Genomic DNA, 24,133 nt, shown 5'->3' with positions numbered 1-24,133 from the left:
CTGTTCGCTGTTCGCTGTTCGCTGTTCGCTGTTCGATGTTCGCTGTTCGCTGTTCGCTGTTCGCTGTTCGTTTTCGTGTTCGTGTTTTTGTTTGTGTATATTCACATTCACATTCACATTCACATTCACATTCACATTCACATTCACATTCACATTCACATTCACATTCACATTCACATTCACATTCACATTCACATTCACATTCACATTCACATTCACATTCACATTCACATTCACATTCACATTCACATTCACATTCACATTCACATTCACATTCACATTCACATTCACATTCACATTCACATTCACATTCACATTCACATTCACATTCACATTCACATTCACATTCACATTCACATTCACATTCACATTCACATTCACATTCACATTCACATTCACATTCACATTCACATTCACATTCACATTCACATTCACATTCACATTCACATTCACATTCACATTCACATTCACATTCACATTCACATTCACATTCACATTCACATTCACATTCACATTCACATTCACATTCACATTCACATTCACATTCACATTCACATTCACATTCACATTCACATTCACATTCACATTCACATTCACATTCACATTCACATTCACATTCACATTCACATTCACATTCCAACATTCACATTCACATTCAACATTCACATTCACATTCACATTCACAATCACATTCACAGTTGTTCGTTGTCCGTTGTTTGCTGTTCGCTGTTTGCTGTTCGTTGTTTGTTGTTCGCTGTTCGCTGTTCGCTGTTCGCTGTTCGCTTTTCGCTGTTCGCTGTTCGCTGTTCGCTGTTCGCTGTTCGCTGTTCGCTGTTCGCTGTTCGCTGTTCGCTGTTCGCTGTTCGCTGTTCGCTGTTCGCTGTTCGCTGTTCGCTGTTCGCTGTTCGCTGTTCGCTGTTCGCTGTTCGCTGTTCGCTGTTCGCTGTTCGCTGTTCGCTGTTCGCTGTTCGCTGTTCGCTGTTCGCTGTTCGCTGTTCGCTGTTCGCTGTTCGCTGTTCGCTGTTCGCTGTTCGCTGTTCGCTGTTCGCTGTTCGCTGTTCGCTGTTCGCTGTTCGCTGTTCGCTGTTCGCTGTTTGTGTTTGTGTTTGTGTTTGTGTTTGTTTGTGTTTGTGTTTGTGTTCGTGTTCGTGTTCGTGTTCGTGTTCGTGTTCGTGTTCGTGTTCGTGTTCGTGTTCGTGTTCGTGTTCGTGTTCGTGTTCGTGTTCGTGTTCGTGTTCGTGTTCGTAAAAAACGCTAATTTCGTCACTGACTCACTGATGATCATCAAAATTCTTAAGGTATTTCCTAATGTCCTAGAAAGCTGAAATTTTGTATGTAAGCTAGTATCATCACAGATCAGATCATATAAATATGAATGAATAGAAGTGTTGCGAACGTCTCCTGCCTCTTACGTCCACACAGTAGCTAAAAATAAAATAAAAGTTGTCCTTGCCAGCCAGCGCGTCGATTGTCGATTGTCTTGTTTTTTTGATTGTCGATTGTCTAGATATACATCGCTTAGATATAGTTGACAAAAAGTTGTTGCATTGCATTTAATCCAGTATTCGTTGAGAATTTTCGTTATTTTGAACGTTGTCAATTTTGCTACTGATTTAAAACTGAACATGGATTGTGAAATAGTTTCACTTGAAGTAAATCTTGGACCTTGCCATCATCATGGGGTTCATATGCCGGGAGATGGTTCCTGCCTCTTTCATTCCTTGACATATTTAATGTGTGAAGAAATAGACTTTGAAGTGGCGTTGCAAGTCAGGACTGCTATTGTGCGATATGTTGTAAACCACTGGGATGAACTACAATTGTATACTTGTGCCGATAATGGGGAAACCTATCATGATTCCGATTGTTAAGAAAAAAATAAAAAAAAAATTGTTACAAACAACTTACAAAAAGAAATGAAATCAACAATCAACAATATGTGGCTTGGCCGTTCGTTACTACAAGAACTATTGTATAACACAAAAGTAATGAACAGTGAATTAATTTTTCACCTTACGCCGATGTGAATGTAGCGAAATGGCCAAGCCACATATTTTGACTAAGGTGTAGAGTTTGTGAAGTTAGGCCTTGTAGAGTTAGGGCGTGTAGTGTTAGAAGCTTGGCTCTAGATGAGATCTGATAACTTTTTGACAGTGCGAGTCATATGGGCTCGTCTTGGCAACATTTTACATGAAAATGTTTTTGGTGGGATAATCATTTTACCGGAAAATTCAACTTTGAAACAAAACTAAGAAGGGTATGTAATAGCAGCTCTATATAATTCCATACAGAGATAATACGTGCGGTCACCACCAATATAATATAAATACGACTGACGGATTTTTGAATTTTTTGACTGACAGGCTACCGTCACCTATCGCCCGAATTGTTTTCGTTTGTGTTTGACTCTGAATTGACTCCTATTTCTTTCGAACAAGGTGCAAGATGCAAGTGCATTGTTTAGGGCACTTACGATTCAATGATTCGGGTGTTTCTGGAAATACGATTATTAGAGAAGATCTGCATGCGCATTATTAATTTTGGAGTACTGTACATGGTTTAGAATCTGATTCTTACTCAGATTTTTATAGTCTACTAGCGGTCCGCCAAGGCTTCGCCCGTGGTACATATGAACAATAGATGTTGGCCGATTCTCAGACTTACCCGATATGCACAGAAAATTTCATGAGAATCGGTCCACCCGTTTCGGAGGAGTATGCAGACTAACATTGTGACACGAGAATTTTATATATAAGATTTCATTGTTTGTAAAAAATATGCGAAAAACCACTCACCTACGTTATTGCAGACATAAGCATAGCAGGAGTAAATTTTTTGTAGATTGAATAAGACACTATCCATATGACTACACTAAAAATTAAAAATAATTATTTAACTAATTAACTGGTTTACCAAACTAATCGAGTTCAGAAAAAAACTCCGTAGTGCGGACATAATTGTAAAATATTATTTGAAAATAAACTGAAAAGTAATATCGTGATGATTTGCTTCAACATTAGTTGCATCAGATGATCAGTATCCAGTGGACTATGTACATTACACAATTATAATATGTACATTTACATATTTGTTATATAAGGTACATACCGCATGTGCGGGAAGGTGCAGTAATATTCGGAATATTGGCAAACTTTATTCCAAAGTTCGTCAGGCGAAAACAGTTAACTAATAGTTTGTGAAGGACGGCTTTACTGTGCTATGTTTCGCTTTGCGTTTATAAGATAGAAGAAGTTATACCTTGCTTGCAAAATGCATTTTGAATCTATATCAAGGGATGTATTTGAGTATAAACATTAGCAAAGTTTCGGGATTACTTGCTATTGCTCTGTATTATTTATGTAAAGTGTTATTGTTATATAATGGAAGCAATCCCCTCGGGTTACTTAAATAAGATGAAATTGATATGTAGCTGATGATTGTTGTGTATCGATACTATTCTTATAATCGAACAATCGTCTGAAGTATGGCTCGTTAAATTGGGACAATATGAGATAGTCGATCTAGATATGTAACGCTTATTCTCACAACATAAGGTTGATTACATCTAACAAACAGCGCGGTTCTGCCCACATCGAGCGTACCTTGACCGTGCATAATAATGTACTACCTACGTACTGTTGTACAATAATGACAGGCATCGGCTAATGGGATAAACGGTAGCTCGGAACAAGGTTGCGACGATATCGTCCACCCAGTCCCGCGGGCTCTCTCGATCTGCTGACACTATATCAACAAATTGGTAAATGGCACCACTCGAACGCGTATCCGTTCAATCAACTTAAGAAAAGAAGATTTACTCGGTGTTCTGGCTTAGGGAAGTTCGCAGCTTGTTTGCATATATAAACTTGATTCAACTAGAAACAGTGCTTAAATGTTGTGGATAATTTAAGGCAGTGACATACTAAACATGGATAATACTAAAATAACAAAACACATCGAAGGCACCCCCGATTAAAACTGTCGGCCGCCTAAAACTGCCATCATGAATGGAAATTGTGTTAACGCTGATAAACCTGCAATAGAAGTAGAAGTTAAGGAGAGAAAGTTTAATGCGTCGAGTATCAAAGAAAAACTCCTGCAAATAAGATCAAATATAACAGTAGAACCGATCATTGCATGTTATATTATGTCCAGTGTCTTTTCGGGGTTAGCTGTTCAAAATTTAAATTTGGAAAAGGCATGTCGAGTAAATTTAGGTTACAGTGATGAAGTGTGTTCAGCGTTGAACAGGCGGCAGACAGAAAACTATACCACAGAAGAGTCAGAGGTGCAGAAGTTGACTGCATCAGTACAAGCTTGGAAAAACATAGTTCAGACGGCATTCCCTTGTATCTTAGTGTTGTTTGTGGGATCATGGAGCGACAAAACTGGCAAACGCAAAGCTTGCATACTTCTCCCGATATTTGGAGAGGTTTTATGTTGTACATGTTTCATGCTAAACACCTATTTCTTCTACGAATTGCCTCTGGAAGTCACAGCTCTATCTGATTTGTTTCCGTCACTAACCGGAGGTTGGATAACAGTTTTCGTCGGAGTGTTCAGTTATATTGGCGATGTGACGACTAAAGAGATGAGAACATTTAGAGTAGGAGTAGCGAATTTATGCATGTCGCTTGGAATTCCTATTGGAATGTCACTCAGTGGTATATTGTTACAGCGAATAGGATACTATGGCATCTTCATGATATCTAATCTTTTGTATCTAATAAGTCTCATATATGGATACATTCGACTGAAAGATCCGGAAATATCTGCAGAGCGACAACGTGTAAGTTTATTTATCAATAAAAGAATACGATAGTGCTTTGATCCAAAGTGCTATGTTTAGTTACCTATGTTTATACTTAAAATCATGAAGAATATTTTCCTTCTTATATTCTTATGATAATTACACCTTCTAAGCATGCGTTACAATAATATTATTAGATATAGGAATATATTAAATATAGGAAAATTTATCTATTCTGATTTTTGTAATATTTTAAATTAGTCCCATGAAAATCCCATTCCAAAAAAGCTACAAAGTTTTCTATCCGATTAGTTTTCTTACCATTTATTGTCTGGAATAAATCGCTAAATAGCGGCTAGGTCGCCTTTTGTAATTTTTAAATGTATTCTTTGTTTAATTAACCGCAAACCCCATTTACCACAATTAAGAAATTTTCTGTTCATTAATTTAAAAGTACGATAATTTCTGTAAATTTATTCTCAAAGTCAACCGAAGAAACCTACATGTAAACATTGAATTGTAAACTGTATGTACGAATTTCCGTTGTTTTCCGAAATTGTGTTTGTTTGTTTTTGTGCTTGTGTGTTCTCATTTGACGTCTCAACGGAGCGATTTTATGCTATGATTATGAGAGTTTGCAATGTTAGAAGGCTAAATAGGGACTTCTTATTACCGCGCTGAAATATCTCGTTCTCATAGGAATTACCTTTGACTTCGCGGGCGAAGCTGCGGGCGGAAAGCCAGTTACAATTTAAAGTGTTAAGGTCAAATCTACAACAAGGACGCCGCCGCCATAACTGTTGAACATTAAACAAGGTATGTCAGTAAACTGACACGGAATCAATCGTGAGACAATGTTAATAGGAAGCTTAGGGTTACCGGTAGACTTAGGTACAGCATTTGAGGTCGTTCATCATTCGCTTACACTCCCGGTCCTACGTCTAAGTGATAAATTGCTCGCACACTACGCAAAATTGAAGGGGAGAGTAGCATCGGTTTGACACGAGGCTCAGATAGGTGTCTGCATTTGTAATGTCTTATCCGATTTGATTGGCATATCATTATGCGAACATCCTTGCTAACTTGATTCTGCTGTGGGAAGAACTGATTTAAAATGATCTTATGTAGGGTGGAGTGTACTGTGTTATGCTTACGTAACATTCTTATACTTCTGATATCAATAACAATATACTGTTGATAGTTGTTTTGTTGATATTATGATAAAGATAAATTTTTCATTCTTTCTATTTTTAACGTATATCCCATTGAGCCCCGAACGGCCCGATCGGTCCACGACACAATAGATTTTCTATTGTGTCTGTGATTCCGGGGCCTGAGTAAGTTATTACAAGAGATATTAATAAATTATATGAAGTGAAAATTTTCACATTAATTAAATGTAAATAACATGAATGATATAAATATTGGCGGAATGTAAGAGTTGATAATAAATTGATCCTTAATTGAATATCACCTGCGATTAAAGCCAAATTATCGTTTGTTCAAATATTTAGCGATAAATTTTCTGAATGGTGTTCACGTTAATTATGAATAATAATATTTGGAATGATTTTTAATAAGAGACAATTTTTACTAAGTTTTTTTATATACATTATTACTTGAATGTGAATAATGATTTCAGGAAGTATTAATATTAGTTATTATACAATATGTTTAGGTTTAGTACCTACTTATAACTAAATTAAAAATAGATTATAATCAGTTAAGATAAAAATATTCAAACTATGTTTTAAGAGTTGTAGCTTGACAAAACATCCGGAAATATTAATATTTCTCAAATAATTCTAATAATAATAATAATTACCCAAGATAAGTTTTCTTATATTTATATTCGATTGAAATGCTATAGGACAGCCGAAATAGAAAAGTGGAGGTTGAATGCGGATTATGCGCATTTCCCCCAACAATTTGTTATGTAAGCTCACCGTTTAGTTGTTTTATCAATAGGTATTAACATTTTATAAGTCAATATTTTGTGAAAGAAGAATAAGAAGTAGAATTTTGTTATTATTACTTTGAAGAAGGGATGGAAATACGCAGCTTATGGTGTGTAATGGAACTACGCAGGAGTATTTTTTGTCGACTACAATAGAAAAAATATTTTAAATATTAAAAAGAGTCTTCATACTAATTTGATGTTAAATTAGCCATATATTCAAGAGAAAAACAGTCATATAGACGCTGCAACGAAGCTGAAGTTGGCGAGGGGCAGTTTCATAATATAACTCATATTATGTTATGTTTTCCGCGGCTTTGCGTAGTCAAAGGACATTCCCATGGGAATGAGATGATTCACTGCGATAAAAAGTAGCCTATACCGTACCCATATGCATATATCATACCATAAAATCGCTCGATTGCGACATGACAGAAAGATAAATAAACAAACACATACACTTTCTAATGTACATGTATATTTAAAGACTGTTGCACTAAGTATTATTTTTTTTATGTTACCAACAACAGTAGGCGCCTCACTTTCTGAAAGTTTGTCGCCCATGAGCGTACACATTGTCGGGCACTGTACGAACCTTTTTATTGGCTCTTCAGAAGGCTTTCTAAAAGGCTTTTTATTATAAAATTAATCAATAAATGCTTTCAGCATCAACCGGTAGGCTGCAAGGGATGGATCTGCTCGTTCTTCGATACGGGTCACGTGCGAGAGACCCTCACAGTGGCCTTCAGAAGCGGGCCACGGCGGCGGAGGCTCCGGGTGTCCTTGCTTATTGTTGTTGTTTGCGTTATATTCGGACCTTTGCATGGTTAGTATGGTTACTCTTTTAGAGCTTAGAAGCAGAGAAATGCTCTCGTTATGCGTTGACGAGAGCTATGTTACATATTAATTATTTTTAGTTTTTACTTCTCCAGTGTACGATGTCTATGTCGACCAAGTTAATTAAATGAATCTACTTTAAAATTACGTAAGATCGAGAAATTATGACTTTTGCCTTACATTTGGTTATTAATAAGAGCGTTATTGGCCTGTTCCCCATTTCATGTGTAGTGTTGATGTGAAAAATATAATGAATTCAATTTTGTATAAATCTTTATTAAAACTCAAGGGAAGTGAAGCTTTGGGAGCATTATTTCACTAGAAATGAAGCCCTTTGTTCCTAGAAATCAAGAAAATATCAAACACATTAAGTTTCAAGCACTTAGTTATCGACAAACACATTAACAACACGTAATTGCTATGTGATCTATTTAAGTCATAATTAAGTATATACTTTTACACGTGACACAGATTATAATTCGACAAACGCTTCACAACAATAGGTAGGTGTTGTGTGTTGATAGTTATGCAACAAATGATCTGCCTGACAATGGTTAGATGAAAAGAATTTATGAATACGTAAATAAATAAAATAACACTCAACGGTGGTGGAATGACAAATAAAGGTCCTTGCAAGATGACTTGTTCAAAAAATAAGACGCAGTTAGGAATTAAATACTTAAAACATGACTTATCCAGTAAATTGGGTAATCGGACGTTTTGTAAACTGTTCAGAGTTGTCTTAAACATGACTCAAGGTTGATTCGAAAAATTAACTTCATTTTCGTTCCCGAAGTTGTTTTTCAGTTTATATTCCGTTAAAAGTTTTGTTATTTTTAAGCGTTTTAAAGTAACATCGGGTTAATAATATAAAGCAGAAATCGTGTTAAAATCAGTTAAAAAATCTTTAATTTCTATGTATAATCATAGAAATAAAAGATTTTTTAACTGATATAAAAAAAATCTTTAATTTAAATGTAAAATTCATTTTAAATTATTTTCATACTGCAATCTCAGGAGAAATATACCTAGCACACATCATCACGAACATCGTAATTCACAGCCCACAACAGGGTTGAATTGTTAAACAGTTAACAAGAAGACTTATGGTGGTAAAGTCGTAAAATTGAAAAATGAGGACGATTTAATCTTATTAGGCCACTGGAAGTCTAGCTGGAGTGTGGAGTGCGGAACATACCACTTGTTATGTCCTTAACCTAATAAATGAGAAGATTTCTCTTCCCGTCCTTTACCTAGCTCTGGTAGTCATTTCTAAGTGGCAAATTTGATAAATATTAGGCTGTTTTATTAATACAGTATTTAGAAGATTGGCAGCCATTCTAAAACGATAAAACTGGTCCCAGTCTAATAATTCTTTCTTCTTCTTCTTTAATATAAAAAAATATTATTATTATATATTATGTTGATATATTAAAACAGTTTTAAGAATACTGTAAGTTAAAGTTATTGATGCAGAATTTAAAGGTTTGATGAGGAGGAAAGGAAGAGGAGGATTTCAAGCTGTAACGTCAAACTGCCTTTTAAAAATATACCGTTATAACTTTTCTTGTAATTATTATAGGTTGCAATTTGACTAATGATTATTTTTATAATGAACCCTCTTTTAAATGGTTCATTTTACAGCCCATACGTTATTTTTTATGGAAAAGGGGCAATGTTTATAAAAGGTTTTTAGCAAGAGTTGTTTGTCCAATTTGTTATGTTTGTTTACAGGTGAGATGAATGTACTGTATCTGTTTATGAGGTACAGATTCAACTGGGATGAAGTACAATTTAGTATGTTTTGCACCTATAGCATTATCACTAATTTAGTCGGTAAGTAATAAACAATAAGGCTACTTCTGTAATCATCTTGAGTAAGCTTTGGTATACCTAATAATTTAAGCCTTAATAAAATACAATCTATTCTTGTGGCGTTTGATTATCTCATGATAATGCAAAACCGATTATCTTGCAAAATAAATAAATTAAATAAAGATTAAGTATAACAATGAGCATAACCATATTACAAAATATAGTTAAGTGAAGTGGTTTTGATTGTTGAAAGAATATATTCAAATTCAAATAAAAAGTTAATTTTTCAAATTATTATTTTTTTATTATACAAGGTTAGACAAGTCAAAATAATATGATTCCCGAATCCCGACTGTTGGTTGGTAAAAATAAAAGAACTTCGCAATACGCATTACTAAGTTTTATTTCCATTGTATTTACTGACTTTTTCATTACGTTAAACGAAACAAAATGCAATCACTGCTCTACTGTAATGTCGCCAAATGTCGCCGTTGTGGAAAACTTTATTTTTTAAATCAACTTAACCAGTAATGAAGAAAATATTTTCAATTTTGGCAGTTAAAAATTTCACATACGTTTATAAAATTTCAAAAATGGAACAGCTTTATCAAAGCTTATTTTGCATATACAAAACGCAGGTAGTTATAAAATAGAGTAAAAAATGACACTTTAAACTTTATTGCGACTACCGAACTGAAAATTTAACTTGGAAATTAATGCAATTAGTGTTTTAAAATTGCTTAAAAACTGATGGGCCGAAACTTTGCAACTAGAAAGTATGATTAGCTTTTTCGTGTTTTAGTGATTTATGAACAGTCGGTAATTACTGTTAAGAAATACGTGTTAAATATATATAAATAAATAAATAAATAAATCATTTATTTGCACCATTAGATATATCTTACAAAAATTTAATGACCCAGGCTCCTAATATAGTTGTAAACTGTTTTTCAGGAGCCTGTGTTCACACTAATTTATATTACACTGTTACAATGGCGTATGTACACGAATTTATTCAGCTTTAGACATAATTTATTATAATATTATTTGTTACATTTCAACATTTGTTCATTATACATTATTATTAATTACCTATTTAATAATTATGCATATATGTTCATTGTTCATATTTATCTTCAATGCACGGTATTTTATGCATTGGGTTATGCTTTTTACTGGCTCTTAACCACAGTTTCTCAATAACTGCATATTTTGGTAATATACGACGCAAAAGTCGCTAAACGCAGTTAAAGAGGAAACCACAATAATAATTATATGAAAAAGCAAGCAGTTATAAGAACTATTGATAGAGTCACTCAATTTAATAATTCCTATGACTGCTTTTTTAGTTAAATTTAAATTTCACGCGATTTTCTTCTACCAAAATGTTAATCCAATAAAAAATTCTAACAATATACATTTTTACCAGGTACCCTCTTCTCAATAAGCATCTTCAGCGACTTCATGAAGCTGGATGATTCAGTAGTTGGCATCATCTCTTGCACCAGCAAGATACTTGCCTCGTTTATTTTTGCCTTCGCCACCACTACCACAGAAATTTACCTGGGTATGTTTTTTCATAGTTATAAAATATCCCTATTTTATACGGTCTTAGCAGCTATGTTACTAGTTCACCTACACAATTTTCGTATATTACAATTAATTAATATTATTATATTACAAATAATTTCTCGTACATTTTTCGTAGCTTGATGTAATATTATATTTATATCACCCTATCGGCTTCCTAAGTGGACTATCCAATAATCAACATATTATTACGAATTTTTCCATTCGACGCAACAGTTTCTGAGCTTAGTTCGCTTAAGCAAACAATCAAACTCTACAACTTTTCAATTTTAGATCAGTCATATAGTTATCTATAATGTATATATGTAAATAGCAATAACAAAGAATGTATATCCGTTTAGCAATTAAAGGAATGTGTTTCATTTAGTATGGAATTGCAAGTCATCTTGTCTTGTAATCAAAGGTATTGACATTAAAATTTAAATGCTCTTCGTTATTCATTCCCTTCTAAAGTTAATTTATACATTTGTAGAATAAATCCGTTTACTCACCTACCTGCAGCGGGGGCAATTTAGAGAACAACTGAAATAGCTCCGACCACTGTGCAACCGAGATTGTTCTAATATTGCCCCTGCGGCAGGTACGCGAGTAGCCGGTTTTAACTGCGCTTCCCAGTTTCAGAAACATTGAAAAAGGTGTTTTGAAACATAAAACAAACTTTATGTTATGTATACATACAACATAATCACTTTATTACCTTTGTGGTTTCAGTGGTTATTTATTATGTAACATTTTACGTAATCTGTTGTTTGTTATTATTATTTTCAATCGACTTAGTAAGACATTTGCATTTGCAATTCTATTGCAAATAAGACAATCCGAATAGATTGGGAAAATGTCTTTATTATTACTTTTTATTTTACCGTTATCCATTTTTATCAAATGTTCATTATTTACTGAAATTTGGAAACACTAAGCTTCATTTCATCGCTTTAGAAGTGTTCTCATAGGTTCCTATTGTATCAAACTATAAGTCGTTATGTATTGCATAACTTTTGTAACATCTCACGACTTCTTGGTTACGTGATGCATTCATTGTTATAACAATTCTATCTATAGAACTAACTACGGTTTATTGATTATTGCCACTTATTGCGAAGCAAAGCAAGATGCTTCCGCTTCTTTCGTAATTATGATTCTAAGATTACATGTTATAGAATATAGATACAGAATAATTAAGCACGGAAAAAATACTATAAGAATTAGGATTTTAGTCACTAATCAAATTACCTAGACATTTATTCCAAGTCAGACTGTTTACTAGAAATTACAACTTCTGAAATTTAACTCGTGGAAAACATAAATAATTAAATATTTTACTTACAGCTCCTTTAGTGGAAATATTCAACGGGACCTCCTTCATAGCAATGCGATCGATTGCTTCGAAACTTGTGACTAGCGAGGAATTGGGTAAGTTTTAAAACATTTGTATAACTAATATTACTAACAGTTTAATACTATGAAAATGTTCATGATGAAGCCATGCTTGTAAATCATTTTATGTAGGTATATATTATCATCGACAGGATTGTGTAAAAAGCATCATATATAACAAGTATTAAATAAAATAAATAAATAAATAAATAAAGCTTTATTTGATCCATAAGAAACAGTAGTTGTTACAATTACAGTTTAAGAACAATATTAGAACAGTTTAGATACAATCAAGATAATATAATTTAATAAAGTTAATTTAAGTACTAGGTAGGTTTCTATATGGACCCCATACGGGTAAAAGCCTCCCCCAAAGAATGCCACTTGTTCCTGTCTTGGGCTGTGTTCAGCCAATTTCCGCCAGCAACTGCTACTATTTCGTCAGCCCATCTGGCCCTTGGTCGACCCCTTGTCCTGGTGCCTCTTGGCCCCGACCATTTCACTGACCTGAGGGTCCATCTTCCGTCTTTGTAACGAGCCAAGTGACCCGCCCACTTCCATTTTCCCTTCAGTGCAAAACCTAAGGCATCACAAACTTTTGTTTTTTTCCGAATGTCGGTGTTCCTTATTTTATCTTTAAGTTTGATGCCTAGGCAGCTTCTTTCCATTCTTCTTTGGGAAGTCTGGATTTTATATCTAGTTTTGTGGTCGAAGGTCCATGTTGGGCACCCATAAGTGAGGCAAGGCAGTAGTGCTGTGTCCATGACTATTTTTTTAGTTGCTAGCGGAAGTTGTGATTTCAGAATCTCTTTAAAGCTCCAGAACTTGCTCCACGTAATCGCCACTCTTCGGTTTACTTCTTCAAAGTTTCTTTCCTTATTAAAAGAAATCTGTTTGCCTAGGTAGATATATTTATTTACGTACTCGAGAGGGGAATCTAGTAAGATGGGCGTAACAGTGTGGTTCGTCATTATTTTAGTTTTATCGAGATTAATTTCCAATCCAATATTTTTGCTAGCCTGATTAAGTTCATTCATCATCTTACTTAGGTGGTGAGGGTTTTCCGCAAACAATATTATATCATCGGCAAATCTGAGATGACTAAGCATGTTTCCATTCATATTAATGCCTCGATTGGACCACGGTAGTTTTTCTAATACGTGTTGTAAGACGGCTATGAATAATTTAGGCGAAATTGGGTCCCCTTGACGCACTCCTCTCTTTACCTTGAATGATTCGCCTACTCTATCTAGCTTGACTCTACTTGTACTGTTATTGTAAATTTGTTTTAGTATGTTAATATATTTTTCATTTATTTTTAGTGCTTTCAGTGATTCCCAGATGCTTTCGTGTGAAATTGTGTCAAAAGCTTTTTTGTAGTCTACGAAGGCTAGGTACAAGGGCTTATTAAATTCTGAGAATTTCTCAATCACCTGGTCCACTACTTGGATATGGTCTAATGTGCTGAAACCACTTCTGAACCCAGCTTGTTCGATCGGTTGATGTGAGTCGATAACAGGGCCTATTCTTTCGAGCAAGCAGGAAGCAAAAAGTTTGTAAAAGCTAGACATAAGGCTTATAGGACGATAGTTTCCTAAATCTGCTGGATCGACTTTTTTGTACAGTAGTGTAATTTCAGATTCTAACCATTGGTGCGGTACAGCTTCATCATCGAGTATTTTATTCCATAGGATAGTGATTGGTGCCAGTAGTAGAGTTTGCGCAACCTTGATACATTCATTAGTGATCCCATCTGGTCCTGGGCTTTTCTCCAGTTTAAGTCTCATTATTTGTTTCAAGATTTCTTTTTCTGAAAATTGTACGGTTGGAGTATTATAGTTCTAAATAACTGTATTGGCTGATCACATAGAGCACCTAATTATTTTAAAACGAAACACCTAAATTAATTGTTAAAAAAATATCTATATTAGATTGACACCAAGAAATCTATATGCGATACAAAGGGGTACATGTCTGTCTAAAATAAATCAAAATCTATATACTAATATTATAAAGTTGAAGAGTTTGTTTGTTTGAACGCGCTAATCTCAGGAACTACTGGTCTGATTTGAAAAATTATTTCAGTGTTCGATAGCCCATTTATCGAGAAAGGCTAGGCTATAATATCATCACGCTTAGACCAACAGGAGCGGAGTACTGCGGGTAAAACCGCAGGGCACAGCTAGTCACTAATATAAGAAATATTAAGCGATCTTCATTCTTCATTAATCTAAGAAATCTCAATCGCAGGCTTTGTAGTACAAACGGTACTTCTGTGTAAACTTTGTACGAGTGAACGTGCAGGTAAGGTGGTACGTGTGGATCGGGTATTAAGGGAGTTAACACGGTTAGCAGCTGAGTGCTCAAACTGTTCAGATAAGTGCAGTGTTACAAGTATGAGGTTTTCTTAATAGATGCTCTTGTTGATTGTGTAGACTCTTTGGGGTTCCGTAAGCAAAGGATAAATTCATTTTGTCTGTAAAAAAATTATGATGATGTATTGATGTTGCTGCTATAACAACATATTATGCTGATTAAATGGGGTAAAGTTTGGCACGTTCATAAATTAAATGGGTGACGATGTTTTTTGCTGATGGGCATGGGCATGATGGGCCCATTAGCTTATTTGTACGGAACACTCAGTGTCGCGAGATTTACTCGCACTTTAATGATATTTTTAGTGTCGATGTGTGTATGTATGGATTAGCATAATTTAAACTATAATCACTACTGTAATTACTATGGTTAATACAATTTGTTATTTTTTAATGAGTTGCTTGTTTTTACTTATACAATTTTTGTAAATAAAGGATTGCAATGGATCAAGACTATTCACACGTTTACCAATTACATATCTAGTCTTAAACTAAAATAAAACGCAACTTTAGTTTTAAATATCGACCAGTTTAAGATCCTGTAATATGACTTCCCTCATTAGTATAATTTGATAAAAATGTAATTAATAATTATTAAAGATTATCATCATTCGCACATACCTGATATTTCAACCACAAAAAACACATCTTTTGTTTGCCATCTTTTTTTAATATTAAATCCTGTAATACAAGGACGTTTTTTATATCATAACCTTAATATAATCACAACACGCGGATTTCAGGGGATTCCCATAGTTCGTGGGTTTTATGAAGACGAATTATAAGTAAATATTTAATGGCCAAAGTAAATAGTAAATGAGACGTAGACGTTTACATAGCCATATTAAGTAGTATTTTCGAAGGATATAAGAATAGTATTTTCTCATCGGCACAGCTAGTATATGCACATACATTCACACACAAACACACACTATTTACACTCACAAGGATCGATGGATATAAAAGAAAAATAAATACGTAAGAAGTAAGGTAAGAAGGTAATGACACTACTACAATACCAAGGTCATGAAAAAGAGAAAAAGGATTGCTCTCGGCCGGCCGAGACTTGTTATGTACTGACATTTTTTTCGTACTTACTAACAAGACGATTAAATATGATAAATAATAAGAATATATATATATATGATAAGTAATAAGCTACCGTGTAGTAATGGTTATATTTACAAGACTAGCTGAGCTCCGCAGTTTTACCCGCAGTGCATTCTCAGCGAGATGATATTATATATAATAGCCTTCCTCGATAAATGAGCTATCTTACACCGAAAAGAATTTTACAAATCGGACCAGTAGTTCCCGAGATTAGCGCGTTCAAACAAATAAACTCTTCAGCTTTATAATATTAGTATAGATAAGAAGCTCAAACATAGCACTTACATACTATCAGTCAATGAGTTCCTATCGAATCTATTTTAATTTTTCATTATCGGTGCCACTTAGACAATAAAGTAATACCTTCAACTTGAATCTTTAATCATGTGACTAACAGACGATTTGTACACGTGTAATGAAATAATGAAATAATTGTAGGCTTTATTATTTCTTCATAATATCCTTCTAATATTAATAAAGGACAGTCTTAACGGTATATTACAGGCACATAAAATAGTGAATACAGGAGCAATTATTTTTGTTTGTAAACTCCCGCAAAATGTTGCACCAAGACTCGGGAACACAAGCTGATTTTTTTTTATTTAACCCCACTAAAATAAAGTTTTAAGGTAAATTGATCAATTCGGTTCGCTTGATTTTTCAAATCGTAATAATTTATTATTTATTTATTAAATACTTTATTTCACACACATAAGAAAGTACAAATACAGAAAGAACATAAAATAGAGAAAGATATACAGTACAAATGGCGGCCTTATCGCTAGGTAGCGATCTCTTCCAGGCTACCGTATGTATATGCGTAAGGAGAGATTTTGATTGAGGTGGGTGAGCAAAAAATCATTTATTACTACACAAAAATTATAAATATTTGAAAACTAATCTAATCTAGTGAATACAGCAAGTTCTGGTCATATTTTACTAAGTTTGCAATTATGAAATCTTATCTCAGCTCCAAAATGTTTACCTACTTTAGATTACATTGGTACATTGTTATTGTCCTTTAACAAATATTTTTATTCGAGAGCGAGAACTCAATAAAAAGTTAATTGAACGAATGAATTCTAAGAACAAATATCAATGAATGATTTGATTACAAGTCATTTGTTTTTATTGTTATTTTCAACCATAATCTTAATATTATTCTATTTTTATCGTCTTCAATAGATTTTCTCAATAGAACTTGTAATAGTTATCTGAAAGATTATCAAGCTCAGTAAATTATTATGTATTTACTGAGCTTGATAATCTTTCAGATAACTAGAGCATCGTAAACATTGTATTCCTATACATTGAATTTTATCATTATATATTATATCAATTATATATATATTTTATATCAATTTTTGTATAATCTTGTTTTATTTATATAATTTTTTACATTATTTGCGTGAAACAAACAGTAATTTTTTAGGCATATTACTCGACCATTTTTAGTAATTGCTTTGATTTTTATATAGCATTTAATTTTATTTTGCGTTTATGTTGACTTCAGATTGGGCCATTGTATTATTATTTGATACCAAATATTTTTGTAATTTTTTTGAATGACCGATAAATCACATGGTATTTTTAAAGATTTCTACCATAGAATCATATCATAGAATAAATTAATATATTAACTTAGCATAATTTATGATTCATCGTATAATGTAGAAAGGATTTTAAAACTGGTTAAATTAACGGCACATGTCAGTTTTCAATGATAACATTACAAAAACAAGAAAGCAAAAAACTTAAATATCAATACATATACTGTACCGCGATCGCACAAAGGAGATAATCAAGATCAAATAATAATTGTAATAATAAGAGCAAAAAGCGAAGACTTGCACTCTTTTCATATCATGTTCCGCAGTTAATATTATATCAATCAAAATACATTGAACCCTGTTTGAGATAGTCATATTTTATAAACTATATAATTTTTAATTAAGGTAATTCACGACTGTGTTGAATTTTATTTATATGTATAACAAAAGGCATATCATAAGCTGTGTATGTACTACCGTACTTTTTTAAGTTTCTGGAAGATTCTGTCGTCGTACTCAATGCCAGTGAACCCGTAAGGGGTTCACTTACATTCTTTATCTTTTATCTTAACGTGTTTCCAAATTGATGACGCCAAATTCTTTCCATAAAATTTATGATGTATGGCAATATTTGCAATGAAAGTGAACCAAAAAAAAATGTGCTCTGTAGGTGTCGAACTTTCTCAAATGGCGATAAATTCGCACAAACATTCAGACGTATATGAAAGAAAGATTTTGAAGTGTTATAATCGTTGTTAATTTGACAAAGCATGATAAAGGTAGTGACTAGTGAATAATCAGATTCTTAATTTCCTATAGGTACTGTTCTTTCTTCTTAAAACGATACAATATTTTCTCATAATTTTATTTTATAAACGTGTTGCAAAAAAGTACACACGATGTGTGTACTTTTTTGTGTACACTACAATGATATTATCAAATCATGATATCCAATAGCTATACAAACATTTCACATCTAATTCTCACCACACTTTTTCATACATTTAATTGTTACCAGGTAAAGTGAACTCTCTCTTCGGGCTGGCTGAAGCTATGATGCCGCTGGTGTACGGACCTCTGTACTCCAGGGTGTACATGGCGACCCTGAACGTGCTGCCTGGCGCTGTGTTCCTGCTAGGAGCTGCCATGACTGTGCCTGCTGTCGCTATATTTGGGTAATGTAGTCAACTAGCTTCTTTCGCGGCTTCGCCCGCTTTGTAGAAATCTTTAAAAATTATATTGTTTTTTTGTTTACTTATATATCTTTATAAAATATCACTCTATCTATGAAAAAGAATAACATCAAAATCCATTGCGTAGTTTTAAGGACAATACAGACAGCAACGGGGACTTTGTTTTATACTATGAATAGATACATAAATCTTTTTCTACACCAATCCTTTTCCATAAAATAAATTCCAAAACTTCTTCCCCGATACATTTAAAAATCCGTCAATCTTTATATTATAATATCTTAGTCAATATAAGCTTATAAAAACATTTATCAGTAATACTATGAGTGTTAAGTAATGCAAATATTTACCACTTCTTTTGCAAAGATTAGTGGAGTTATGGAGTCATGTGATGTTGAAATTAAACATACCTCCTATATATTTCATTACGCATTATAGTACTAAAAACGCTCTATCTACATTAAACCTATATATTATCATAACTATTTCTTGCTTTTAAAGAACATCAAAAGGAGTACATTTTTGAAGTGAAACTTCTTTATCGGGGTTGGAAAAAAAATTAGTGTAACATTTTTTTGTTACGCGTGACATTTTTCCGTTACGCGCCATCTTTTTCTTATCCCTACCACGCGTGATTCGACGTATTTCTGTAAAGTTGCATATAGTAAATTATTTTTTGAAAAATAAGGTCATAAAGAAGTTTCACTTCTTACGTGTGTACACTAGTACACGCACACATTTTTTTTACAATAACATAAACTTGGCAAAGCTCTCAACATAATATCACATAACATATTGTAAATTCTTCAAATATAATCACGTGTTCATATGACGTGTGTTTTATAAAGTCGTGTGCGCAAACATATTTCTATACCAACATTATGTAGACAATTTTAATCATCTCCCATACTATTACTTAGAAGACTAATTATTAACTTCATGATTGTATTAATTTTTCATCTCGATTTCAAAATATGTACTAATGAATTTCTTGTAATAGGTCAGTAACTATTTAATGTATTTTATGAGAAATAACTGCTTGAGATATACATTTTAAATGAATGTAAATGGATGTATAATGGGGTTTATGACGTACATTTAAATTCACATGTAAAAAATATTACTAGCTTTCCGCCCAAGGCTTCGCCCGCTTAGTCTAAAACATGATAATAAATTATATACTAAAACCTTCCCCTTGAATCACTCTATCTATTAAAAAAAACTGCATCAAAATCCGTTGCGTAGTTTTAAAGATTTAAGCATACATAGGGACATAGGGACAGAGAAAGCGACTTTGTTTTATATGTACTATGTAGTGATGTTATACCTAATTGTGTATCTTTGCCCGTGTTAATTAATTTTAAATCAATTTTTATTGAATAAATGTGTACAAGTATTAATATTTATTACCATACAAGAAAAGCGAAAAAAGAAAATGTTTGCGTACATTTTTGATTGACATGGGGTAAAACAAAAAACGGATCTTGGTACAGAATTACATTGGTTGGCTTTTTGAAGCTGGTGTGGGTTCAATGATCTTTCAAATTATTTCCGGACTTGTTTTAGTGTAAAAGAAATACATTTGTTATTATCGCAAAAAAACACATACCTAGTTTTAGTATTTTATTCAAAATAAACCTGTAAAGGGCTTAAACACGAATAAAATCTATGCTGATTTTACATCGAAGCTTCTGTAATAATGTAAAAACTACATTTACAGAGACTACGTTTAATTGTATCTTTAAAATAGCATGTATGTGCAATGTACATGCTAATAAGGCCATTCTATCTTTTTTGGATTCCAAACTTAATTTATATTGACTGCTTTTTGAATAGGTTCATATTCATGACGACTAAGGAAAAGAGTATACATTTTAATGATTTTATTATTTGCCAATTGCCACCGATGAGAAACTTGGACAAAATTATGCATAATATTCATTGTTTGTTACAACAATATCTTATCTATCGTATTAAGAATAATTAGAATATTATTACGTAATTATTATCTTGTAATGCACCAGTTTTAAGCGCGTACTATGTATGTAAAAAAACTGATCATAAGGCGATCTTAGTTGTTAAGTACCGACATCATACCGACATCAATATTCAATGTTATCGATAGAAATATTATCACACTAAAATCTATTGTCCCTAAAACAATTAGTTCAGCAGGACAATGACCTGCGGAAGTTTGGTTTCGATAACAATGTTTTGTTTGGACGATTCCATTGTACTTTATAGAGTAAAATTCAAACAAAAAATGGTGACATACCTTTCGTTTGTGGTGGTGTGGAGAAAGTTGCAAACGTGTGTATGTGTTCTGTATCAATATCATCATCTATTGAATATTGATAAGTCTTTCTAGTAAATTGGTAAAGTGAGGGCTTTGAATCTAGAGGTATTTGTTTAGGGTTCAATTCCCAGTGATGTTTAGTAATTGGAAAAAGTCTCGGTCTGATAGAGCAAGGATGACTGTCTAATCATCTACTTGTTTTTAAAGAAAAATCGGTCAGGAAAACAAACGTTAGTCACACCTGCCTTACAAAGGGAATGGGACTTTTCCAACTTATGTTCTTGTCTGGTAGAGATGACTTTGTTAGTGATGACCTTTTTTAGAATATTGAAGTGAAAACTGCTTTAGCGGCGTTGAGCACTTTTTCTGTAATGGGTATAAAATCTTAAACTCGCGTCAGGACATGTGACCTGATCGAAAAAGCGTAAGACGGATGGAGAGTAGACAGCTATCCCCTCTCTACTACGCGCGTTTTCACTTCTGCCGGCACTCCCGGAGTGCAACCCGCCTTTTTTTTCTTAGAACTGTTTTCTTCTCTGATATTTTCTTTAGTGTAAAATTAAGAATTAATTATTATATTACACAAAATACAGATTGAATATTCGTATATAAGTGGTCCAAAGTGACATTGATTGCTCCACATAATTGCAGGATTTTATGTCATTTGGTAATTACTAGGAATCAAGCTACTAATATTATGTTGTAACTCGTGTGTTTTGTGCCAAGCCTGTCGGGAGATTGCATGTGTCGATGCATAGCCGTTTTAATGATTGAATAGAATGAAGTAGATAGTATTACCATTACAAATGTTGTTTTATTTAATTTCTGTTTTACTATTTTGTACTAGTACCAATGTAATTATAATACGTTATAGAGTAAAGTAAATAATCAATATATTTTTGTTAGCTTTGCGCTATGATATTGACCTATTTGATGTCACATACTTAGTAGATATGATATTGCTCGTTCTTGGATGTTATTTAATATTATGTATTATGTATGTTTAAATAAATACTTAGTTCTAAATAGTGTACAATGGCAAGCAACTATTTACTAACGTCTTAAATACGTCATTCATCATCACCATTTTAGAATTTCACAATACACAAGCAAAGTTTTTAAATTTGAATTTGAATTTAATTTTCTTGCTTATCGATGTATTTTCAATTTATGGAATTGCAATAATCAGTAAATATTTCCTAAAAGTTTAATAAGTGCACGTATTTATCTTGTACTTGTACAATGAATTAGTTCGAATCTATTTAACAGCTAGATAGTCCATTGCTTTTAACGTAGTATATTATTTCTTCTTTAGAAACTAATATGGTAAATATAGTCAAAAATTTTACATACCTAAAGGTATTTATAAAACTTTGGTAAAATACTGTGTCAATATTTCTTAATAATCATCATTGATATTTCTGTTATCACTTAAATAAGATCCTGGAATAATGTTAAAAAATTAAAAAAACAAAGCGGAGAAAAATTTAGCACTTCAACATATGACAAAGCATTTGCACAATTTGTTTGCGCCAAATGTGTGAATACTAAGAACCTAAGAACCTTAGCTAAGAACCTTATTTATAGGTTATGTGTAAAGCCTTTTATTTTGTAATCTAAGGTGTAAAGTGTAAAACAATTTGTCAACTTTGCTTAGTTGCAACGTTTTCATCTGCACAGGTGTTTCCGTATTAAACTTACTATTGCCTAATAACTAATAAGAAGTATTAACTTCAGGGATGTACCGATGTATGTTCTAGATTTTTTTCCAATTACTAAGTGCATCCATGCGATAGTCTCAGAATTTATGTTTCTTTACATGGCCTTACTAACTACAATTATTGTGAAATATACGATGCCAGAGTTTATCATCTCAGTCTCCCCGTGAGTGGTCACTCGCTGTAAAGTGTTCAAAACGCCGGGAAAATAATTGAATAAATCGCATTTAAAATCCATTAAAAAATCTTTAATTTCTATACGATGAAGGTTAAATTATAATGTATTATACCTAATACTCCTATAAAATTATACACAAATCTCAGCCTAAATTGTTTTTCTGTGTATTTTGGTATTTCTTAGTTCGAGATCTAATCGATTTATAATTATATTTTTTTAACTCGATTTATTTTTTTGTTATAATATCATTATTCATTACCTATATTTTTAATAAATCGTCAAACATATGGCCTTGCCTGTTTCACGATGTTGTCCTTTATTCGTTTCGAATATTTTGTATGTAAATAACATATTCAATAATTGTACATTGCAATATAATTCCTGTCTCAAATTATCCGCTCACTTGATCTTGAACGATGACCTACGTGCAAAAGAAGTTAAAATATTTGAAGCCATTTTTTGCACGTTTAAAAAAGATGTGACGTATTCAATTAGTTTTATATTTGAACTGTAGATTTTTTTAGAATCGCGATTATAATTAATTTATTTATTTTTATTCAGGTTTTACACGATTAATGAAGTTGTGAAGCGTTTATATTTTGTAGTTGATGGGAAATAAATTATACAATACAGTTTCATGAAGGAGTTATGAAAGGCCTAAATTACGTATGCTACTTAAATCTTAAGTTATTTCAAACCTCTAAAACTAACATTGTAGTAGATAGAAGAAATTTTAACGCAAGTAGAGCCTATTGTCAAAACATATGACGACAAGACATAACTTTCAAATCGTCCATATTATTTTTATTAGCTACAATTTAAATAGCCAAAGTCATAAACGGAAATGATAAATTAATTCTTAGGATAAATTATATTTAACTTTGAGATAAAAAAAGTTATTTATCTTTTCTTTTATTTATTTTATCTTTAATTCTTGTTTATTTGCAGGTGGATGTATTTCGAGCAACGCGAAGACAATAAACAAGCCGAAGAACAAGAAAGTGTAAATAAAGAAGTTTAGTTGACTTAATGTTTCCTTTTTATTCTAAAATGTAAAGCTTTATAAATACATTTAATTATCTCGTGTTGTTGTTTTCTTTTCATCCTTAATTATCTCTTAATTGGTGATTTTGTTTAATCTATTCTAATATTATAAAGCTGAAGAGTTTGTTCGTTTGAACGCGCTAATTTCAGGAACTACTGGTCCGATTTGAAAAAATTTTTCGGTGTTAGATAGCTCATTTATCGAGGAAGGCTATTTATTGACGTGATAATATATAGCCTTTATCACGCTTAAGACCAACAGGAGCGGAGCAATGCGGGTATAACCGCGGGACACAGCTAGTTTCACATAAAGGACTATTTCATTAAATCTATGAAATAAATGGAA

The 24,133-nt window shown here is 32.8% G+C and overlaps 1 protein-coding gene across 1 annotated transcript; it reads left to right on the top strand.

Moving 5' to 3' along the window:
* The first annotated feature begins 3,730 nt into the window (after positions 1 to 3,730).
* On the top strand, positions 3,731 to 23,828 carry LOC149484829 (putative peptidoglycan muropeptide transporter SLC46). Its single transcript, XM_089700409.1, has 7 exons — positions 3,731 to 4,789; positions 7,374 to 7,533; positions 9,279 to 9,380; positions 10,789 to 10,926; positions 12,276 to 12,359; positions 18,377 to 18,533; positions 23,692 to 23,828. The coding sequence occupies exons 1-7, from the start codon at positions 4,004 to 4,006 to the stop codon at positions 23,762 to 23,764; spliced, it is 1,500 nt and encodes a 499-aa protein (XP_089556535.1). The 5' UTR covers positions 3,731 to 4,003; the 3' UTR covers positions 23,765 to 23,828.
* Positions 23,829 to 24,133: the final 305 nt, after the last annotated feature.

The sequence above is a fragment of the Colias philodice genome, chromosome 11, assembly GCF_061535455.1.
Source record: "Colias philodice isolate Cphi_HAF_F1 chromosome 11, ilColPhil1 Martin Lab GWU primary, whole genome shotgun sequence".
Taxonomy (NCBI): domain Eukaryota; kingdom Metazoa; phylum Arthropoda; class Insecta; order Lepidoptera; family Pieridae; genus Colias; species Colias philodice.
This window is presented reverse-complemented; position numbering and strand designations above follow the sequence as displayed.

What these genes read in the sequence shown, in the direction of transcription:
- LOC149484829 (XM_089700409.1), top strand. Translation starts at nt 4,004, where the DNA reads ATGAATGGAAATTGTGTTAACGCTGATAAACCTGCAATAGAAGTAGAA. An exon ending in TATCTGCAGAGCGACAACGT is followed by an intron (nt 4,790 to 7,373) that starts GTAAGTTTATTT and finishes AAATGCTTTCAG; the next exon opens with CATCAACCGGTAGGCTGCAA. An exon ending in TGTGACTAGCGAGGAATTGG is followed by an intron (nt 12,360 to 18,376) that starts GTAAGTTTTAAA and finishes AATTGTTACCAG; the next exon opens with GTAAAGTGAACTCTCTCTTC.